Here is a 23,984-nt window from a genome sequence, read left to right on the forward strand (position 1 = left end):
ATCTATGAATGGTTTCCTTCAGGAAGCTGGAAGCATTTTTAAAGATGTACATTTAGAAGACCAAGATACTGGTTGCTTGCAGAAAACCAAAACCAAAACAAAACAAAACACAAAACAAAAACAACAAAAAAACCCACAAACAAACAAAAACAGAAAATGCTTTTTTCCTATATTATACTGTACATTACTACCAAGAATACGTACAGTTCACACATAGGGCTATTCTTTTCTCTCAGTTACATGGTTGAAATTCAAAGAAATTTCACTTTGATCAGATTTACATGATAACATAGAATACAGACAAATTCTACAATGACAGAGAGAGAAACAAAACCAAACTTGAATATATGGCTGCATACAGTTAATTGCTTACCAAAACAAGTGCTAATTATCGAGGGAGAAGAAAGTCTTAATTCTTACTCTAGAAAGCGAGTTTTAATGTCACAAGTTACCTCTGGCAAAAGTAACTTGGTAAAAATTTTGAAGTGTTTGCACTAAGTCTGTAACCAAAACCAAACAGAACAAAAAAAAACCAACCACCTCCAGGAAATCATGCATCATGACTTTTCCCCCCCCCCCCCCAAAAAAAAAGGACACCATGAAAGCTGTACTATGTAGAACTAAAAATTTTGCAAAAAATTGTACATACTTTTTTCCAATTGGTCACAGTAACCAAGAGCCATCTTCTTAGCTGGTAACTGGTAAAATGCATTTAGCTTGCATGGAAGTACACAAATTCACAAAAGGGCTTGCATACAGTCACATACGTAAGTATGGGACTAACCTGAAAGACTAATTGGTCAGTAATTAAAAGCTAATGTCAGTAGGATGTTATTATATTTTAGAGAATCTGGGCAAGCTAAGGATTTGGTCTCTTTTTTTGTTCCTTTTTTCCTGATTATTATAATCATTTTTATAAGATAGCTTATAAAAGCTTGTCATTTCCTTTCCATTTTTAACAGCTATTTCTTCTGAACAAAAGCCCACTCTTGGGAAAAGGTATCGTTTCTTCCCCATAGCAACGATGGGGTACTCCACACAAAGAAGCACCTAGCAGTTTAGTTCACATTTTTTTAATAACATGGCACAATTTACATTACACAAGTCTTCGCTGATGAGGAAACATGCTGAAGATTGAGAGCCGCTTCACTTTTCTTTTCACATAGGATCTAGAAAGGACTTTATTACATACAGGATAAACAGCAAAAAGGTTTGTATATAACAATCTCTTTACAATACTGAAAGCTACCACTACGGTTCCAGTGTACATATTCTTCAGGGTTGGGTTTTTTTTTTTTTCATTTTTCCTTTTGTTCTTAAAAAAAATCAGAAAAAAAAAGAACACTGCACAACATCTGGAGTTCACAAAATCTGAAGCTCACAACTAAACCTTCAGTTGACTACTAAAATAGATCTCTGATCATTAGAAACAACTGTAGTTAACTTTTTTCTTTCTTTCTTTTCTTTTTTTTTTTTTCTTTTTTCTTTTTTTTTTTTTTTTTTTTGCCAAAACAGAATAACAACTTCAGATAGCACTTTAATACACTAGAAGACCAATGGAACTAATTTTATTTCATACATATATTTTACAGTCCAGTAGACAAGATATTGAATTCTCTCTGATAAAGTCATATTCTCTCCAAATATTTAGACAAGAAACTTAACGCATTATAAAAAAGTGTGTTATGAAAAGACAGATTTCAGAAGACTGATGCATATTGTTAAAAAGGACCGTGTTCTTCAGGTTGTATCTTCCATGATTAGGGAACAACAAGGTTGACCTGTTAACTATTCACAGACTTTATTACCAACTGAAATACAGTAAGTTGCATTATGAAATCTGCATCAGAGTTCATTAATTAAACTACTGATCCACAGTGAAAACATCATTTAGAAAAGTATTGGCTTTCTTGTATGATTTGTTTCAACATAGTTAAAAATCACTTAACAAAAAAAAAGAAAAAAAAAGTGTGTGGTGTGTACAGATTAAAATGACACACTGGCAATAAAAACAGACATGAATGGTTATAACCAGATGTTCTTCCAAAAATAAGTTTGACATGTTAAGTGACGAAGGTTCTGGAAAATATCCAGCATTTGATTATTATTCTGTTTAACCCAGATTAATGTGACTAAAAACCCATCAGTCATGACTACAGTATCAGTGATTATAGATTGCTAACCTGACGCTTTCTAAGGAATACATGAGCTACAGTAACATCAGCATCTTGATGCAGGGTTTCAGACAGAAAACTACACTTCTAATGGGCTGTTTCTTCATCAAAACAAGCAAGAGAAATAGGTTTCTAGTATAGATGAGCTTGTTCAGGGAAAATATGACTTTAAGTATGTTGTGTGTTGAAAAGGCTCCTTTGAGTTTTAAAGGCTTTTGTGAAAAGCCTTAAAATTCATTGCATAGTTGAAGGGGTTTAGCTGTCTATAACAATATATGTAACACAGCATAAGCAGACTGTGTTGATCAATATTAAGTTTGCAAATAGCACAGTTTAAGAAGTATTAATGTATTATGTTACTTAATTTTATCTATTTACATTTGTACAAAGTAAAGCTTTCGTCTTACCCTTTTTGCATATATGAACCATTAACCCATGAAGCACTCTTTTTACATAAATATCTACAATTGTTTTCACTTTTCTTCTGAAAGAGCGTTGTACGGTTGTCATTGGTGGTGGCTTGTTTCTAGTCAAATCATTCAGAGTAATGTCTTGTTCTTCAGTTCAAATTTGAAAATTTTAAACTAGAAATAAAATAGAGTAGAAGACACGAGGAACATATGGACTTGGCTAAAAGATCTGGAAAATTTCAACATATAATATACAAAAAAAACATTTCAAAATCTTTGCACTCAGGTCTATACATATTGTACAGTGGGTTACATCCCCAGTCTGTATCAATGACTAGTAAGAAGGTCTTTATATTATGTTCATTTACAACATTCTGTCCCTCTTTCTCTGGTTTTCACTTAGTCTCACTCTGCTTATCGAGCTTCAATGTCCTTGAGGGTGTGAGAAGGAGGCCTCTCTCTCATCTCTGTTGACAGAGGAGTAGTCCTTCTGGGAGACCCAGGCCGAGGTCCCAGAGTAGAAATAAGAGGTGGAGGGGCACTGAGAGCTGCTGTTGGGGGAGTTTTATTGAGGATGCCATTTTGGTGTCCCGTTGGGGGACTGACTCTGGGGTAGTGCATGCTAGGAAGTCCTGGTGTGATTAGGCTTGGGTGAGGCAGGTGCCCATCCAAGGTGGCAGGGTGAACTGAGTGCAGGCGTGCATGTTCATAGTCCTCTCTGAGCATGTGCAACCGCTCCCTGTCATCCAAGTGGTTGCCCCTCTCATGCTCACGTCGCGGGTCAACAGAAAGAGGGTGGTGGTGATGGTGGTGGTGATTGTAGTCGTGAGGTTCCCGATCCCTGAACGACCTGTCGGCTTCATATAATCTTGGCGTAGAAAGACGATGAAGGGGGTCATTTCTTAGCAAAAAGTCTCTGCCCAGGGGGTCTCTCCGATGAATATCTAGCTCTCTGTAAGGATCTCTTAAGGGATCTCTCATTGGATCCCAGTGGAAAGAAGGATAGGGGAAACGTTCTCCACCAGGAATCGGGCTAATTCCCATAAAAGGGGTCATCATGCGAGTCCTATCCAGGCCACTGATGCTGTTCATGTGATGTATACCAGTTACACCTACAGTCATGGGCATAGACACTAAAGGACTTGGATGGACATTAGATGTAGATATAGGTGGGGGCTGATCAGATGACCTGTGAGTCTGAGGTCCCTCAGGTTGAACATCATGGTCTTCCTTTCGCTCCTCCTTCACCTTGACTTCATTGCTTTTCTTCGGATTATCATATGCCGGCTCATTCTTCCTCTCAGTCTCACGGTTTGAAGTACTATTAGGCCTGGTGCTCTCCACAACAGCGGGCCTAGCATAGGGTGAAGGAACCCTGGACATTTGCTTCGATTCTTCCACCACTCGGCTTTCATGGCTCAGGCCTTCTTTCTCTGAAATATAGTTGTCCTTCACCTTGTGCTCTTCGACATTAATTTCCTTCCGAGATTCGGAGTGATCCCTCTCTCGCTCTTTGGGTTTCTCTTTTTCTCGAACCTCGGGATTCAGATGGCTCCTGATCTGCTCATTTGAGCTGCGATTATGTCCGAGGGAGTTTACTGGATGGATAGGTGCTGGCGAAGGATGGCTGGAGTGTCTTTTCTCAATGCTCTCCCTAGAAAGAAAGAGAAGCATAAAAATTAAAGCATGAGAAACTCTCATAAATAAAACAAATCCTTGAGGGTGTCTGCCTGTATACTTGTCACTTTGCAGAAAGCTAGTAACATGCACCATTTAATGCACTGTTCCTATTGCACACCCAAAACACCAGAAGAGCAACCCATCTCTAAACTAGGTCTGTTCTATTATCTTAATGCAGGAGAAGAAGATCCCCAAAGAAGCTGCTTTGTGAATGATCTGACTGAAATTTCAAACACTGAAGTCCACAGAAAGATCCCAGGGAATCTAGCTCTAATGTACATACTCCTAGGATGATGGACTTAGCTGTTTGTAAAGAGAGAGAAAAAATATAAACATACCAATTTCACGCAAAAAAGGTGAGGCAATTAAATCCAAATTACATGGGGAATAGGATTTTACCTGCTACTTCTATTAAGAATACATTTGGGCAAGTAGACGACATTTTGTTCAGCGGACTTCTTGAAAAACTTCCACGCTTATGTACTTTACTAGTTTCTTATCTACATTGTCTTCATCCTTCTTGATTTTCAATTTACTTCTCACAATTCAATTTCCTTCTTAAAACTGAAAACAAAAGCCTCTCAGTGCACCAGCACTGGTGGAGACCACCTCTGAACAGACAGGCACTTCTTTAAGTGTGAAGCCTCAGTGTGGGTGTTTTAATAGAGACTGCTAGCCGTCATGCACAGATTGTGTGTTGACTTCCTCAGGCAGGGATGAATCTATGCTGTATGCCCATCATTCAGGCTATCTCATAAAGTTAACACCTTTGTGGATTCTGTTGCTCTTCAGATTCCCAACCCTTTCCCATTTCTGGGATAGAGTGAGCAGAGCAGAGACTGTGACAATGTATCTCGCTGCCAATGCCAAGAAGTCTCAAAATATTGCAAATTCTTTCCATCTTTCATACTTGTGTTGCACAAAGGATTAGAGAATAACTGTCTGGCAGTGGACTGAAAAAAATGTATATATGAATGCATTCTGTACCAAGTATTTTCTGGAAGTAGTGTTGACTAACACTAAGTGGAATAGCAGTCCTATTTCAAATGAATTGAGTATGTAAGGTGAATCTAATTCTTCAGTTCCAATGCTTTTCACCTCGCATTAATTGCAGCTGAATTCAGCATTGCAGTTTTCTCTACAAAGACAGCCTCAGTGTTGGACACATGCTGTTTTCTAGACATGGAAATTCTGTTCCATGCGGGGTGATGGACAACATGCCACTAAAGGCAAAATGAGGGGTAAGCAGCAGGGTCCTCTACAGTCTGCAAACAGCTCCAGTTTACATACTTCTCTGGGTGCTGCAGTCTCTGCTTAGCAATGTGTCATCCAAACATGCTTTGATGAGGACAGTAGGTTGAAACTCACTCTGGACAAGATGAGCAATACTGGATGGCTGAAGGGCAACTCGGAGAGTGACTATGAAGTGGACAACTTGCTCCTTCACCTACACAGTTTCTGCTACTTTCTTTTTTGCTAACGAGCTGAACTGTGTAAGTTTTCTACCTCTAAGCTGTAGGTACTTTTGGGTGGTGAAACTGCAGCAACTGCTGAAAAAGTATTTTGAAAAAGAAAATTCTCATTATTATAACCTCACCAGAAGCATCTTCTGCTGCATCTAGACTGAATTGTTGAAATTGTCATTTTATGGGCCTTGTCTCAGACAATCAGAGTCCAGAATGCAACTGTTATAAAACATTTGTAAGTTGGAGCAATTAATACCAAAACTGTCTCATCTGCACTGACTACCAATTAACTCCTGGATATCATGTTCTGTTTTGATTAACTCTGCCCTAAACAGTCTGAAAATTGTGTTCTGGCTCTAATTTCCCTCCTCTAGCTCTCCACGAAAAGCTAAGGCATTTCTTCTAACAGCTTCCAGATTTGGACACAGCGTGACCGAGATAATGTACTCCAGTGAATGCAATGCTTCAACATGAAGATCCTTTTCCTCTGCTGTGAAAACACTGGCTTGTGGACTCTGCAATACCTAGTTTGTTATTTATTTTGCTCATGGGACCAGTTCAGAGGGCACCCTTAATTGTTTTATTTCACTAGAGGAACTCATTGAGTCCTTTCACTGATAGTTAATCAATTTTCTGCGTAACTTATTTATTTTAAATTGTGCATAAAATTTAAAGAAAATAACGGGTATTTTCTGTAACTAAAGAAAAATATATGTGCAACCAAAATAACATCTTCCATTGCCAATTTAATTCTATTCAGCTACAGTGATGGCATTATCTCAAGAGGCTATTGATTACACAGTTCACTTAAGTGAACGGCAGTCCAGTGGTCAGGGAGGGAATCGTTTTTTGTCCTCAGTTCTGTCAAGGGCTAATAGTACAGGAACAGCGCTAACCCTCAGTCTCTCTGAAATAAGAAACTTGAGATCATGTTTTCAAATGAGTTTATTACTAAATAAGGTATGTTTTGAGGCTGTATGCTACACTGAAAGATAATGCACAAGACATTATGCCAATTACTTTGCTTCATTTATGTTGATAAAGAGATCAATAGATTCTTGTTTTCTCTTTAATGCTCCAGGATTACATACACATCAATGTCTTTATTAGAGTGGAATTGCTCAGTGACATCTTCTAAATTAAATACCACTGAGAAAGAACAAATCCTGTTTTGCACAATAGCTGCTTCCACTGATTTTTTTTTCTAATGTTGGACTGGAGTAATGTCCTTAAAAGAAAGAAACAAACGAATTTGCAAGCGGTGTTCCAGAAGAAAGCAGGGACTACAACAGGACATAGCAGTGTAACTCCCAGCCAGCTCTACACCTGGGAAATGTTCACAGACTGTAGTTTCACATTATCTAAACTCTCTTGAAAGATCTACCATATCTCACGCTAGCTGGGAGGGGGCTGCAATGCAATGGCTGTACAGCTTATCCAGTAAAAGCAATCAGTGAATCACTGTAACCCACCCTAACACCATTTCTAAATGGGGGTAAGTCAAGCTAAGAGGTGCCTTTGAGGTACATTTAATTGTCACTCATTACAGAAGAAATCTAGATGGACCCATTTGTCTAGATGGAGTGTTTGGGGGCAGATAAAGCTCAGACCATTGATGATAGGACAATTTTGAGATGAAATCATACCAGAACTCTGGGTATGATTCCCAGTTCCTCCTGCTTTGTCAAATTAGCCAAAAATAGGTAACAGAGATTGGGACCTCAACTAGAAGGCAAGTCTATATCCTCACCCTGCTGGGTGCCACTGAAGATAAAAGGATAGGTATGAGAGGCTCACAAACTACTCCAGACATTATCTACATAGGGAGAAGGTCTCCAGGAAGGAATTCTCAGCATCTTCTCATACAGGCAACAGTGTGAGCATGCTGCAAAGTAGAACTTTTCAAAACCACATGGATGGATGCATAGCAATACTATATCAGCAAAATCGTTATTGTACTAAACTGGTAGCCATAATTGTGCAGAAATATGAAGTATGAATGATGCTTACTTTTAAGCTCTCAAATTATTGAAAATAAATATGTTCTGAGCTATGGTATGGAGTTCAGGCAATGCCAAAGCAGCTTACAAGGAATGTGTTTCTGAAAGGGATTTTCTTCAGCAGGAACACTTCATAACAAAACAACAGGACAGTAACTGAAATAACCACATAGTTCTAAAGACTACCCATATCATCAGTAACTAAAATGTTTTGCCATTCAAGCCAGTAAAGTTACTCACATGCTTAAGCATTTCTCAAGACAGAATCCCCAATTTCTAATGGCAATTTATTTTGAAGCATTAACACCACACATGAAAATAATGAAGCTATGCTACCAAACATAAAATATTCCAAATGGAAAATGTAGGTGAAAAGATCTGTAGTTTGACTTGCTCTTCACATTTTACAATAACACAGAAAAGCTCTTAAATGTATTTTTAGAATATCTAATGTGTTAGCATAACTTCTTTTAGAAAAGGCTACTAATGCGTATATTTGGGTTAGTGACAGAGAAGTCAGAAAAGCACATCTCCTAAATATTCTTTTATGTTAAAAAATTAGAAACATAGCCATTATGTAGTAAAGTAATGTGCAAACTTAACAGGAAAGCCATTAAGCCACAACTGAAAAAGCTGAAATCAGCCTCTCTACATTTTTCAAGGAAGGCATGACACTTGCTGAATGGCAAATTCTTATAATTTGGTACTTAAATGTTAAGAGGAATTGTTACTGAGTTAACTGTATAATGGGAACAGTCCTGTCAAAAAAAAATATGACCGGGTTTTACTTTTCATTAACCCTTCCCAGCCTGGACATGTTCTAACATGCAAGTTCATCTAAAACACTGAACAAAAAAATGTGCTTGAAGGTATGCAACAGCAGTGCATGTATGTGTGTTTTCTTCAGGGGAATTAAGGTTGATTTAATGAACTGCATGCACTGAAAGTTACTGTGGTATTGGAAATGACATACCATGATATTTTACAGAGTTTTAGTTTTAGAACTTTTATCAGTGGTTTCTCTCGTCAGGCCATTTTAGGGGAGGGAGGCAGGGTTATTTGTTTTGCAGATTGGGTCAGATTTACAAAGTTATTTAAGTATTCACTAGTGCAGATATGTGTCTGATAGACTTTATAATCCTTTTTTCATCCTGTCAGGCACCTATCTACACATCAAGTCTCCAGAAGACCTATGAGAAAGTCATCCACAAGGCTGTGTGGTCTGATTCTATTCTCACTTGACACTGCCTGAACTCTGTTCCAGCCAAGCTCCTTCTGAGGAACTGTGGTGCAAGTGAGAAGAGAAACAGATGCAGCAGGAGGCACCTGCTGTGCAAGTACTGCCAGCCTCACATTGTAGGTGCCGATGGTGTCCGCTCTCCAGGTGTCCCTCTACTGAAGCTCTGGTTTAACAATGTGCCAGGCTGGGAAGGGTTAAAAGCAGAACGGAGCCCCAAGCTTTGAACTAGACAATTCTTGGAAGTGTTCTTTCGTACCTTTCTTTGTCATCTTTACTAACAGATGAGTCTCGTTTATCTACATCTCTATCTCTGTCATGAGCTGCAGCAGATGAACTGCGCTCCAGCTCTCCTGGCTTCAGCCAGGGCGGAGGGGTCGGGAACGAAGGAGGAGTTCGGTGCAGTCGGTTCCAGGGCTCGTGAGGGTTGCTAAAGCTCTGCATACTGGGGCCATCCTTGTGGCCGAACATTGAGTTGGGTGCTGAAATGGTGAAGTGGAAAACAAAAAGGTTTAAGAAAAAGGTATGCTCTAGTGAAGGTACTTACCAAAAAAACTTTTACAGCACTCAGAGTTAAAATGAATACATATTATTGGGAGCTGGAAAAGGAAAGGAAATTAACAGAGATTCATTAGAGGGTCTCATTCCTAAAAATGGGCAGGCATCTGACAGCTGTTTTAATTGGAAGGGAAATGCTGTGGATAAAATTGACAAGGGATGAAATAGAAAGATAAAAGTGACAATGATCCTTAGTCCAAATATTTTAGAGACACCAGAAAATGACCATTATAATGACTATAAACAATGGGACTTGTTGCATTTAATCCTGAACCAAAGTAAAATAATATGTGACCGAAATCATGCCAGATTTGAAGTATGGAGAAAGGTAGTGACTTTTGAAAGGATGATCTTTTGAGACTGGCCAAATCTAGAGAAATGTTGATGACCCTGGACAAATAAATGCAGGTTAGTGATCTTTTCCAGGCACATGTCCTGGATTACTGGTGAGAAAGGAAAAGAAAATGTTCTCATCCACAGCTAGGGATTACAAATAAGCAGTGCACATTAACTGTTTTTGACCATGCAACAAAACCATGAGGAATCTCACAAAGTCCTTAGACTCATAAGTTCTGTATTCATTTATTTTTTGACTAAACAATGCCAATGGTGACATTTGGCATTATGTTGAACCCAAACTATGAGGCAACTGATAGAAAATAATTTACTGATGACTAAAACAATGCTGTTATTTAAAAGAAAAAGGGTGCTTTTCATATTCCCATCCCTTACGGATGTGATCTAAGCAACCGATAAAACGACAACGAATAGTCACCATCACTCAATATCCTGAATCACACAGCAAACAAGAATTCATAAACAAAGAGGTTACTCACTAACTGTCGGGTTCCCGAGTCCCCCGAAGGCATTACTACCCACTGCAGTGAGACCACTGAAGGAAGCTGGTCGATTGAAAGGCTCTGCAAACCAATGAAAACAACTGACACTCACTGGCATGTTGGTAATTGTGAGAAAGCATTAGTGTGTTATCCAGATGAACAACATCCTCCCACAACACACCGGTGATTGTGAAGGGGTGAGAAATACAAAAACTTATTTTTTTTTCCCCAATAATGAAAACCAAGATGTTTTCTTTGAAGAAAACCAAGATGTTACAATATATGCAGTATTGAGGCCTGTAATTCAGCAAAAGTAACTACTTCACTTAAAATCTGCAAACATCTCAATTTTTATTTCCTTTTATTCCCTTCCAGTTCAGTTTCAGGATCTTTCTCAGGAAACGTCCCTGGCTAGCAAGACTATTATTAAGTCTGGCAATTGTGCTTGCAAAACACCTTCAGGCCATGCCTCAGTCATGTCCCCTAAACCATAGCCAGGATAAAAATAAAATGTCCTGTTATACTGATATGTCATGCTGACCTGAACATTTTTCAATGCTCTTCATATTTATTGCCAATACTATATGAAAAACTAGAATGTATTATGAGAAATACTGCAATCTGTTGTGTTTTTTTTTTTTTTCATACTTAATGTATACAGAGTATAGGTATGTTGTATGAAGCAAATTCTCTTCTCAAAGTCTAATGACTTTGATGAAACTACATCTGATAAATACCAACACTGAGAAGCAGAAGGCCATGCCTAACATTTTCTACAGACATCATGAGTCTGCTGTATCTGTTTAGTGACCCTGCCAAATCTTTCCTTTTGCAAAATGGAATATCAAATTAGAGTCTTGATTTCTGATGTCCCCATAGGCAGCAGATTGCCTTATTACATCAGTAAGTTAGAAAGGAACTAACAACATTTGATGACTTACGTGGTTCCTTTTCTTAAATGTGTATTTGCGATTTTTCACTAACATACACATTTGAGCCCAGATCATAAGATCTTAAGGATCTCCTTCCCAGTCACTTAAATGGAAAAGCAGGTATCTCAGTAGGAGTCAGGAACAGAAACACCTTTCTGAGCCTGAGCCATAATTTTCAAGTATTTTTTGACTGCTTATAGACACGATTACACTGAACCTAACCAGCTCCATTCCTCCTGCCATACAGGCACTTCGTTTTCTGAAGTATTTCAAAACATGCTATCAGTGATACTGTTACATGTATTTAGAACTGCTACCTGAGTTACAGAAGATTAATGGATAAAATGTGCAATTTGTAAAGGTTAAGTAGGCAGGACACTCAGAGAGTCTCCACATGGGCAACCTTTAATGGACTAAAACAAAAGATGTGAAGTAAGAACAATGTAGCATTACTTTACAGTGGCAGACATGCAAAAGCAGAGCACAAAAGCTGAGGCAGCTTGCTATGTATTCAGAGCCATGACTCCAAGCTTGTGTCAAAGGGTTCATCATGATGATCCAGTCGTAAATGGATCTATACAGGTAACACTTAGGTTGAGGAGCTGAAGAACATGCGTTATATTTATTTCTTTTGGTGCTCCTGGCATGCTTAACTGTATTATCTCTGTGGACCAGTGAGGCTCAGGAGGATCTTTTGGCCTTATTCTGAATCTGGCTGGTAAAAGATGGTGGCTGTTCAGACTATACTCCACGCCTTTTGGGGAATGACAGGACAACTGAAGTAGCTGTCAGTTCAGTGGTATTCACACTGTAACAGGCCACAGCAGATTGCCAAAGGTAGCAGGGCAGAAAATGCCTGCATGTTACTTCTGAGTTGTATTCACAGTCCAGTATTCACAGAGAGAATTGGAAATGACTTCTGGCAGTTACTGCACTTACCTAAGTGAGCAGCTGGGTTGAGAAAGTTGCTGTGGTGAGGTGGAGGGCCAAAAGGGGTGCCGGCTGGGTGAGCACCACCTGCCAAAACAAAGCAATGGGGTCAACTCCTAGCAAAAGCTCAGAAGGGCACTCCCTGTCCTCTACACTTGACTATAATTTCTTAAACAACAGCTCATGTGAGCAGAGATTACTCAGGTCAGGATCCCATGCAAACAGCAGCTGCTCTTCTAAACAGAAGTTACCAGTTAAAGGGGATTGGAGGGAAAAATGTATCAGTATGGAGAAAGAGTACATGTAAAATACAGCATATTTCCAACCTGTCATCTCCATGATGCATCAGATATCACTGTGAGCAATGTTCCTCCATTTGCGACCTGTATAACATTTCAGCATGTTTGTGGTTTTTTTGTTTGTTTGTTTGTTTGTTTTTTAAAGCATATGGACAAATTTTAAAATATTTGTCAAATAGACTAATAGCCCCTGGCATGTCTTGCAGAGAGTTCATAAGCCAAAGCATATGGGAAATTTCCTTTCAGCATGGCAAGGATTAGCATGTTAATGAGCATGCCACAAGAAAGATTTTGATTCTCAGTACTCACTGGCTGTGGAAAAGAGAGTCGAGGGCCGAGCCAGGTCATGGGGGTGGTGGATGGCACCAAAAAGGCTGGGGCCTGGTGGCCTGCTCAGAAATTCAGGTTTCAGGCCAAAGTCCAGCTTGTGTGGATCTGACTGCATCTGTTTCTGAAATGTAAAAACAGGATTTAGAAGAGACTGTCCTAAAAGATAACAATAAAAGGCACTTTCAAAATGCTGTGGGTATAGCAATTCATTCATAACAACTGGTATTTAACAAGAATATTAGTTTTTGTGGCCCTGGACGTGCAAAGCTAATCTCCTGGAAAGGAGATCTAAGGCAGACAAAAAACCTCAGGTATTTCCCCCAAGGTTCAACAGTGCCTTCACAAACACTCACATCCATCCCTCTGGAGCAAAGCATTTCACTGCAGATTTGACTTAAAGAACAAACACAAAAATCTCAGGACAGCCTTTAAACACATGCTTGGCTGTAAGAACAGGTCTGTCTTTAATAATAAAAGCAAGGCTGAAGAGAGGTGGTAGCTTGGATCTAATGCTGGGTGGGTAGGCATGTTAAAAACAGGGTGAAAGCTCCAAGTATAAGAGGCAGAGCTGCCAGCTGACCCTCTTCTGCCTGCAGGAATCACTGGCTCAACAGTTAAGGCAGCGACAAGTCAATGGACACCAGAACCATTACATTTCAATGCAAAGCTGCAATTGGGAAACACTTGATGCTGTGCATCTTTCAGTGCCTCTCAGACTACAACTGAGCAAGATGGGTACTAAAATAAGTCAAGTTACAGACAGAGTATTAGTGTCTGAAGAACTTAAGTCCCATTTAGATAGCTTGCACTCCAAATTCGAAGCACTGTATGTCACTGTATTTATTTATATGGTATTACAATAAGCAGACTTTCCCTTTTAAGGTATATTTGCTTAGGTATCTGTATTGTAAATGATAAGTGGATGAAAGATGGGCTCTTCTTTGTGCCATAGGCTCATTTTAGTGGTCCCTACTTCAATAGTTTTATAGAATGCAGAGGAAAACCAAATTCCCAATTACCTGTGCTGCCAGAACTCCCTAAACACAGATTGCTGATTAATTGTGCAGGTCAGCTGAAAGGATTTACAAATGTGTAACACTGAACCAGTAGATCTTAACAGTAATTCTGGAGCATGTTCCGCTTAATAAATCAATATTTAATACTGTGCCAGCTCAGAGTACAGACTGTTACAATGATATAAATATGCATATTAAAAAGTTATGACCAAGTTAATGTGCATGCCTAGTAGCTGTTTTTCAAGTGCTAATAACATGTCTATGTAGCTATGAGCACAAAAAAAAAAAGGAAGAAAAAAAGAGGCTTTATCAATGTTTTGAGATAATGGCCTGCAAAAATATTGAAGTGCAAAAGATGGCCAAGTTAAGGTCATGTCTTTTAAGGAAGCAACACTGTAGTACTTCAATAATTAAGAAAGTTCAGAAGATACAAATGCCTCAGCTGAAGGCTGTGTGCCAGATTTTTCAGGCTGTGAGCTCTTTTTATTCTTCTTCTTAACAACCAAGTTATAAACCTCTGACAAGCATTACTCAGAATAGCAAAAGCTGGCTGAAACCTTAATTGCAGCCATATGAACAGTACTGTTCTGATAATGAAAAAATCCCCTGTCTGAAGAGGAACGGAAATATCATGGCTGTGCTAAAGGACTTTTAAATGTGAAGATTTACCTTAAAATAGTACCAAAGAAAATTGATCAGAATCATTTCACACCCAGCTGCTGTTTGAGAGAGCACCCCTCTTGCTGATAATCCTTATGAACTAATTTCAAGTCCAGCAAATGCTTAACACCTTAACTCAGGGCCCACTAAATGCAATGCAAATGCCTGCAATAATTTCATGTCATGTTAGACCAGGCCATAAGTCCTTGCCTAAAAGAGAGCCAATTATGGAGCATAAATTCTCTCTGGAATCCAGGCCAGAACAGTAACAGGCTGGTCAGCCTGAGCCACAGTGCACAACTGCTTTGTGCTCAGAGCTGGTATCCAGCCCTGGCTGTGTCTGAGAAATTCCCTGGGCGTGCAGACAAGTTACCCAGATCTGAACAGTGTCTTGGTGCAGAGGTACAGGCAGGCAAACAGCATCAACAGCTGCATGCATTTTTTCCTGGGGTCACAAAGGTTGTGTTTTAAAGCTTCCTGTCTTGCCTGCTTCTCCAGTGCCTGGTGCTGCCCTCTGCAAGCAATTACTAGCTGGCTGGGTAGTTAGCAATTCTTCCATACTTTGCAGGCAGTCCGGTGGCACTGCATGCAAACTTGAAGTTTCTGAGTAAATGTATTTTATTCCCCGCTCTACAGACAGGCAGCTGCTTCAGCTTGTGCAGAAGAAAAGACACCTTCACAACCTCTGGATAGGAGAAACCATCTTGTGTGAACCCTCAGACAGAGATTTCATGCTTCCTGGTGGCATGCAGAGGGGAGGACTTTGCTCCCGTGTGGGAGGCTGATGGCTCACATGGACATAAACCACCTCGCCTTAACTACTGCAGACCTTACCTCATTTTTTGACTCAACTGAGACAGTGAAATACATTTCCCAATTATTTTAGAAATTATCATAATCCACAGCCTCAAAAAGTCAAGTAACTTCCTTTCCTGAACTTCTGGACATTATTACTATTTTTAAACATCCAAGCTAGAAAAGTAATAGGTAAAAGAAATGGCTGTATGAAAATGGCATTTACCGTGCGTTATAAATACACCAGTATGACCTCTCTCTGAATATCAAATCAAGGAAGATTCAAAGGACACAGATAACATGGGAATAATAATTTCATTTTGAGAAAATACCTTTTCAATAAAATAAAAAAGGGACATATAACTCTCTAGGTCTATAATCTTGTCTTTTTTGATAATGGGAAGATGAATGAAGATCACTAGCAGGGGAAACATAAGGAAGCAGAGGAAAGATACATCTACTACAGCAAATTAACCTGTCAACCTTGTTTAAAAGGGTTATTTTTAAACTCTATTAGCTGCAGGTTTTAGTAGCTGTTCAACATCTTCATACTCTTATAGCACTATCTTACACATTTCGGTTGCATACACAGACTGCAAAGTGGTATGGACTTCTAGTTAATTTCACTTTCTAACACAAGCCATTTACACCTGAAGTAAAAAGCCAAACAGTCAAGAATGCAAACCTTTCCTCCCTTTTATACAATGAAAAACTTTAGGAGCAACACAGATTTTTTTTTACATGCAAATGCTGTAACAGGAAAGGAACCTTCTTCACTAAGCCCATATGTAATGAAAATAGAGTTAAGGAAAGAACAGAAATACCCTAATTATGAAATGAATAAACTATTTATTTTAATATGACCTCTCTTTTAGGACTAAATTGGCCATAGCCCTTACAATCAAGTCTCAAAGCATGTACAACAAAGAAATTATTTCCACCCTTGTACCTTCAGTGCCATGAGACAGTGTCTCTGGACAACATCATCTGAGCAGCTGTGGCTGCCTGATCAGTCCAGACATGTCCTGGAGCCAGCCTCCAGCTGTAACGTGGGTTGTGAAAAAAGACTGATGGGAGCCTGTGCAGCCATGCTGGATATAACATAGCAGGGACAGAAATCTTCCTGTGCCCCATTATGTCTGTGAACATTAATAAGAGGAATAGGACACATGTGCCTAGCTTCTCCAGACTTAGAATAATTTAATCTCAATATGTTCGTGTCCTCAGCCATAAATAAAAGAAATGCTGTAGCTCACAGGCACACCCATTTAGCTCTCTCTAGCTATAAACTGTTTGCTATTGCTTGAGATCTGGTGTCCTTGCTCTATAGCATCTCAGACATTCCTTTGAGACTCCGTGTTTAGGTTTTAAATTCAAATATGCCATCCCTGTGAAATGGAAGGTTACGCTATAATGCTACTTATGGTAGTTTAACAAGCCATTAGCCATGGCACAGAACTACTAACAGCAAGAGACAAACTTTCTCTCACAGGTTTGCGCAGTGCAATTTATCTGGAATGCAGGTGTGCCCAAAAGACTGACCTTGACTTTCTGTTGATGATGGTATATCTGCCAGGCAATGTGAACATGCATAGCGCACCACTTTCCAGGTTTCTGGAAAAAGAAAAAAAAAAAAAACAAAAGGAATACAATGTGAATTAGTAATTTTCAAATACCTGTGATGCTTTATCCTAGGAACGTTGCTGGTCACCCTCCTCTCCAGATAAACCCATGCTTGTTTTTATACACTCTTGCAATCTTCTGATGCCACTGGCTGAGAATGCAGCTCTCATTGCTGAAACTGATGAAACTACCTGCCTGTTAGCAGCTACTCCGCATGGCTGGATTGCTTCAAAACTGTACATTGAGTTCAATTCCAAAAGCGCTGCTATTCTAAGACTAGCCTTTCCACTAAAAACAAAACCAAACAAAAATAAAACCACATAAAAATACCAGTCTGGTTCTCAAAATGAATTTGACTCCCTCATATAACTCCTGGTCCAAAATCTTGGCTCACCAATATACTCAAAAATTTGGAGGTCAGTCAATTCAATCTGGCTGGGAAGGCAAAATGGCTTAAGGTGGCTCTTGCCATGCCTCTGTCACCATGCTTTTAAATCATGGCACCGAGAGAGAGACAAGAGAGCGTTATTTCGCTTTTTTATTGATTTTGTAGTCCATTTTCAGAATATCTGGAAATGATGTCTGAAAAATACTCATTCAGGATACACTTTCTACAATCTTGTTATTTAGGGGTCTACAGTTAACTACATGAATAATAATTTCTGCATAGATTTAAAAACAATGACGTGAATGAAAGACGCTTCCTAAGCTACTGGTAACTTACACATACAAACTACGGCATAGGGTCTTGCCTTCTTTTTCTAGATGTTGATCAACCAACAATTAAAAATGGAAGAAAAAAATGAATCCCCTCTCTCCCACACACAAGCCTAAATTCAAGCCTTTTGCTTATTCATAGCTGCCAATTGTGCTATTGATTTAATGGTCTGTACAATCAAAATCTAGACCTCTTGAACATGTTGAAAAATCATCAAAAGAACCCTTTTGGATCACTTTAAGACTGGATCTTTTGATCCTTATTTCTAAAATATTTTGCTTTTGAACTGGATTGTCTGTCTATGCTAGACAGTAAGATACTTGGGTAGGAAGTTCCATACTGAGTAAAACTGAAAACACACAGTAAATAATAAAAGCAAAATGCTTCTGTCTGCAGTACAGTGAAATGGAATCACTGCCAGGGCAGTTTGTAGATTGGCACATGAAGCCTTGTGGCCAGGGCAATAGGAGGATTATCAATATTTAATGAATATTTAGTATTCATGTTATAGGGCTGTGTGAGGCAACTTCCACCTTCAAAACTGGACATCTTCCTCGAGTGACCACAAGAAGCACGCAAAGGACTGACCACACTGCTCAACAAACATGGTGCAAAATACCCAAGATGAAACATAGTGTTAATTTATAATTAGTCTGCTGCGGTAACCTGTTGGGGACTAAAACGAGCTCGACAAACTGTATCACAAGAAGGTTTCTTACCCTCAACATGGGCCTGAACGGATCTGTCAACTGTGAAGAAGAAATGACAGCTTGGTTACATGCCTGTCACTCAAACAATTGCTCTAATTAACAAATTTGTATTGCTTCATTAAGAGACAAAATTAAAATGTTATAATTTTACTTTCAAATGAAGCCCTTTCAGATAATAATTAGTCCTCAGCCTCCGTTTCGAGCTGGTCTCCCTCCCCCCATGGCTGTTGTACCTAAGTGTTGACAAGCAACTAAACAAGCCTCACACAGAGCGCTCTGTCCTCTGGCATCAGCATTAATTTGTTGATTTAATGCTACAAAAATGGCTAGTTAACTACTCCGAAGAAAAACAGCTATGTCCTTTGGGCAAACTTCTGTTCTAATCTTTCAAAGCTTGCTCGGCTCACGAGAAGATTGGAAGCAGATAGGGCTGCTTTATCATGGGGCTGGTCCCATGAACGGGCTGCAGTGCCCCTGCAAACCATTGCTGGTGTCTGTTCAGCAGCTGTGGCACTGGGTGCTTGCACATTTAGATACCCACTACTGACTAATTGCTTGCCTGATGTTTTCTGTCACAAATTGGCTTTAAGTATTTTTCGCATCAGAGCAGATGTACTTTGTACAGCAGTTGTATGAAAAGGAATTTTCTCATTTCTGTTTCTTGTATGGCCTGTTTTTTTTTGGGGGGTAGGTAATTTTTTGTTCTCTTCTTTTGTTCACAATTCACCAATTAATAACAGAAAATAAATTCAATTTCTTGGGTATTTATGATTTTTTTTGGTGTACTTTCTTTTCTCAAATGCAATGCTAAAAAGAAAAGCAAAGGAGATTTACAGGTGTGAGAGGTTTTTGCAGACTCGGTGATGGCACACGACATCATCTTGAAACAATCAAAAATACACTACAAGCTGAAAGGCAGCATAAGTTAAATTACTTAATGATGGGAGGCTCTAGTTATCTTTTTGATTAGATGGAATGAACAGACATGAAAACACCTGGTTCCTTTTATATAAAGCTTAACTACAGCACCAATTCAGAGCAAACTGAACTACTGGAACTTGGCATTACTTAAAGACAGCTCTGCAGTATTTAGAAGTTGAACCATACCACAACATGGATTTTTAAGGAGCATTCCCTATTGCTTTTTTTCAGAGAGTTCTACTAAAAATATCACTGCACAACGTTTTTCACTGCAAATAATGCATATTAATTCAAATCTGCAAACAACCTGTGGGCATTCACAAACCCTGTGGCATTCACAAAGAACAGCAAAAGTCTAAAAGATGAAGTGCTGACACAATAAATGCTGTTCTCATATGCTACAACTCAAAAATCCTGAGGCACCAAGTGATCAATAAAGTGCATTTGTATTTCGCTAGTGCAATCAATAATACAGTCACCAAGGGAATAACTGTCATTACCCACATTAAAAACAATTACAGAGTACAAACGTAGTCTTGAAGAGGTTTGTACATTAATACATTGAATTGGGCTTTATGCCTTCACCCTGGGCTTGTGGGGATGCCAGCTGACAGCAAGGAAAGATCTCTTCCATTGCATAGTGTCTGTTTTTGCTAGTGATGAGCAAAAGGATTAGGATTTAAATTGTTCTCATACATCTTCTCTAGCCCTCATTTACTTATATACTTCAGAGTAAGCTTTAGTTTTAGATGCTAATTTGGACATATTGAGGATGTATTCAGGCTTTTCAGAAGGAATAGTTTTACTTTAGAAAAACAGAATAATACTTCCTACAGACCCGTGGATCTTTCTGTAGAAGGGTATGTGGGACAGTTCCAGGTCTGGCTGCAACATCAATGGGATTGGAAGTCTAGAAATGTCATAAAGAAAGAGAGTGGTTATGAGTAAAAAAAACGTATAGACCCTACAAAACCTGAAAAATACTATTTCTTCATCATTAATATTGCCTAAGCCATGAAGATATTTTTTTTATAAGATAAAAGATTAACTACTATAATCCATTTATATACACATTATCATCTCAGACTTCAAACTTTCATTGTCCACTAACTTCCCATTACTTCAAGTGATCCGAAACATGTGAGAAAACAGGGACTGTTTCACTGGAAAATCTTTCCACTGTTGAAAAGCTGATTAGTATGATACAGCATTTAAAGCAACATTTGGAGCACCAAGCTTGGGCTCCGCTGCTTATCAATAATGTACTGGAGCTGGCTAAAGCTGCTACCCCTCTATGTCAGGCACAAAGCATCGGTAATCTCTTTAGTCACTGTACAAGGATCTGAACTCCATCCACAATGAACTGTTACCATGTGGGTATCAGGAAAAGCCAACATTCAGTTGAAGAAAATTAAAGCTTTTCCCATCATTTGAATGTAAATATTCAGCTAATATAACAAAATGCATCTTTCAGAGAAAAAAATGCTACGTTTAGACAGCATCTTTCCTATGTTAAAATGAAGAAAAAAGAAATCAGCTGCAGTATAACTAACAATTAAGCAACAGAGTTGTTAACAGACTGATTACCATACATATGAAGAATCCCGCTAATGAACTGCAATTTACATATTCAGTCATTAAAGTGGATGGGCCAATTTAAGAAAGGTGTCTTCTCTGCAGAAATTTCAGTCCTGATTTCAGTCTGTAGTGGCAAAGACTACAGGCTACAGAAACTGATTTCCTCATGCTCATAAATCAAGAGTGACTTCACGAAAACAAAAGAAAAAAAAAGAAACTAACAATTTAACTGCCATAGCTATCACAAAAGAGAGGAGAACTAAATCAGTGTATTGCATGGTGGTAGAGCTGTGAGGTGACTGTGGAATTGAGTAAACAATCATGATCACGGTTTCTTAAAATCTTGATTATTAGATGATCTTACATTAACAGGTACTACCTGAGAACTAATCATATTGCTTCTAAAGTTAGCCATAACATCACATATAACAATTTTTTAACGTATTTAGATACATCTGAACCCAATGAGCAATAACCTTTGTTTTGTTAACTTGGGAAAAGCCTCTTGTGCTTTCTGCAATTAGGCTGTAACTCAGATTCCAGCTGCTCCGGAATCTAAAGTAAGTTCTGAACTCTCATCTAACCTGGGTCACCACCAGTGAATTTGAGCAGTAACAGAGAATTCCTGTTTTTACCTTGGGTTGAAATGCTCCTTGTAGTGAGCCAAACGGGCCAGTTGGAGGAATCATGGGAGGAATACCTGATACAGCTGGAGGATAGGAGTGAAACAGCTGTAACAAAAAGACAGAAGAACATGAATGCAAGCGCCCTTCAAAATGAAGACAGACAGTTGAACAAGACAGCAAAAGCATTCCTGCAGAGTATTAGGGAAATGATACATGGAGAAACAGAGAAGCATTGAAGAAGTGATCTTGTTGCAACGATGTTAGTTAAAGCAGTCAATGAAATGTTCACAGATGTCATGAAGTTTACTTTAGAGCTTAAAAGCAGTTCCCAAATTATACAGCCAGCAACCTGTCCCCTGGATTAGGCCATCACAGCGTAAGAGACTTGTTTTGCAATTACTAATTTTAAAATTGCACAGCCATTTTAAATAGTTTAAGTTTGTAAATGATATCAAGAGAAAAGGCAGACTACTGAGCTAAATAGGACTGAGAAAACTACTGTTTGAGTGGGAAAAAAATGTACATGTTCTAGGACATTCTGTCATTAAAACTCCATTAGTGTGTTAGGATTTTAATGATATCTGTAGGAAATGAGGAAAATACGCACAATTCTTACTTCATTACCCTGTCTGAGAGGATATCCTGCCACATCTAATAGTAGCAGAGAGATTAACTGATTTGTCAAAAATGATTACTTAAAAAAAAATGTTGAGGCAGAACCCCCAAAATTTTAGGATACTGTTTTTGTGACGACAGACTACTAAACATAAAAATGTGTAAATTTCCACTGACCTCAATGATCCCAACGTACCTATTCTAAGACAACTTAGCAAAAACAAAACAAAAAAGCCTTTTCTATACTAATGCAGACAAACACATGGGAAACAAGTAAGTAAATGATAATGTCCAAATCTCATGTTGTCTCTGTGGTCTGGCTGTGAATCTTTTACTCATGCTGTAACACGGTTAACTCGCTCAGAAAATGCAGGGATCACACAAAATTACTTTTTGGTAGGAGTCGGGGTTCAAAGCATTTCATTACAAGGTGTTCTCACTGGGAAACCTCGGGATCTAATAGGGGATGGCTGCTAACTCTGCTGGTGTTGCCAGTCAAAAGCCTGAAGGGGTTATCTGGCTGGTAAAGGTTCACATCTGAACATAGCTGGTCCAAAATGAACCTGCTGTATGCTACTTTTAAGATCAAAATCAATGAGTTAATGGCCAACTGAGCAGAAGCAGGACTGGGCAAAGACTGGACATTTGGAGTGGGCAAACACTGAGAAAATCACAGCCCAGAGTAAATCAGTATCACAAAGTTTTGATGAGTTTGTTTATATCAAGCATCTGTATGTGCTTTTCTTAATCCTTTCTCGTAGAATCAAAGAATTCTCCTTCCATTAGTTTACCTTGTGAGATCATTTATTCATATTACAGCTACTGAGAAAATACTTCAGTATCTTAGAGGTGTCAAAAGATTTTTTCGGTTTAAAAGTATGAAGTCTCCTTACAGAACACATTTCTATTGTTGTTTTTAATTCTATTTAATTTGAACTTGCTCCTTTCAATGATGCAGAAAAAATTTTTAGATTAGTTGATGCTGAACTGCAGGCATTTGAGAAATCATTAAGAGACACGTGTCCTCATTTACAATAACTTTTTAATGACTAAAATGTGTTTTAAATCCTCCAGCGTCTTCTGCGTTTAATTCTTTGTGTAATGGACCAATTCCAAAAGATGGAGAGAGACGTAATACTTAATATTCTATTACCTATGACTAATAATAAGGAATACTTTCCTTAGTTTTGTAACAACTGCTAAGTTAATTAAATGTGACCTTTCCTCAAGGTCAGAATTATTAATAAAATATAAATATTATATCTCCCTGATCTCTTTGTAGTAGTTTAATTCCTCCAGCTTTCAATGTATCTTCAATAGTTGGTGTTTCCTTCTTGCCCAGCATTCCCTCTCTTTTGAGCAGCACTTTCCCCTTACAGCTTTGTTCAGGGGACAATGCAGTAACACAGCTTTCCTGGAGCCAGATGCAACAAAAGGCAACACTAGACTCAGCATCAACTGTTAAAACTGAGGCTCACTGTGCTACAGTAAGTTCACCAAAAAAGAAAAAGATGGGAAAATAAAAGATGCCGAGAAGGAAAACTATCTTAACATCAGCTTACATGTGAGCTGCCTTCCCTATTTTAAAGTAAATTGATTTTAACTCTGAAATAAACTTTCTCATTCTCCTGCAGAGTTCACTTACAAGCTTTGACAACATCGCCAGCTTTTTTTAAAGATGCATCTGAACACCTAGTGAGGATTTATTGTAGACACTCATCACTAAAACAGTATGTATTGATGCACTAGAGTTTCAGAGTGTTTCTAGAAGACAAAAAGCCCTATCAGGTATGTGCCTATAACCAGCAAGAGCATGCTTTTCTGTACTGCAGCTGGTCAGGAAACTGATGCAAGCAGTTCTTCTTTT

At 38.7% G+C, this 23,984-nt stretch overlaps 1 protein-coding gene across 7 annotated transcripts in view; it reads right to left on the bottom strand.

The window, feature by feature from the left end:
- Window positions 1-698: 698 nt before the first annotated feature.
- Window positions 699-23,984, bottom strand: part of AUTS2 (activator of transcription and developmental regulator AUTS2) — a 763,436-nt gene continuing 740,150 nt past the window's right edge. For 6 of the 7 annotated variants that reach the window (XM_082776109.1, XM_082776112.1, XM_082776110.1 and 3 more), the window contains 9 exons: window positions 21,512-21,607; window positions 20,137-20,208; window positions 18,387-18,416; window positions 16,869-16,940; window positions 12,835-12,976; window positions 12,236-12,313; window positions 10,362-10,445; window positions 9,227-9,449; window positions 699-4,238 (listed from right to left, as the gene is read on the bottom strand). In XM_082776109.1, coding sequence (XP_082632235.1) covers window positions 2,999-4,238; window positions 9,227-9,449; window positions 10,362-10,445; window positions 12,236-12,313; window positions 12,835-12,976; window positions 16,869-16,940; window positions 18,387-18,416; window positions 20,137-20,208; window positions 21,512-21,607 — 2,037 coding nt within the window. In that variant the 3' untranslated portion in view covers window positions 699-2,998. The remainder of the gene's footprint in view (window positions 4,239-9,226; window positions 9,450-10,361; window positions 10,446-12,235; window positions 12,314-12,834; window positions 12,977-16,868; window positions 16,941-18,386; window positions 18,417-20,136; window positions 20,209-21,511; window positions 21,608-23,984) is intronic. The other variant, XM_082776113.1, reaches the window with a different exon arrangement.

This window comes from Aythya marila, assembly GCF_965140915.1.
Source record: "Aythya marila genome assembly, chromosome: 20".
NCBI classification, from domain to species: Eukaryota; Metazoa; Chordata; class Aves; order Anseriformes; family Anatidae; genus Aythya; species Aythya marila.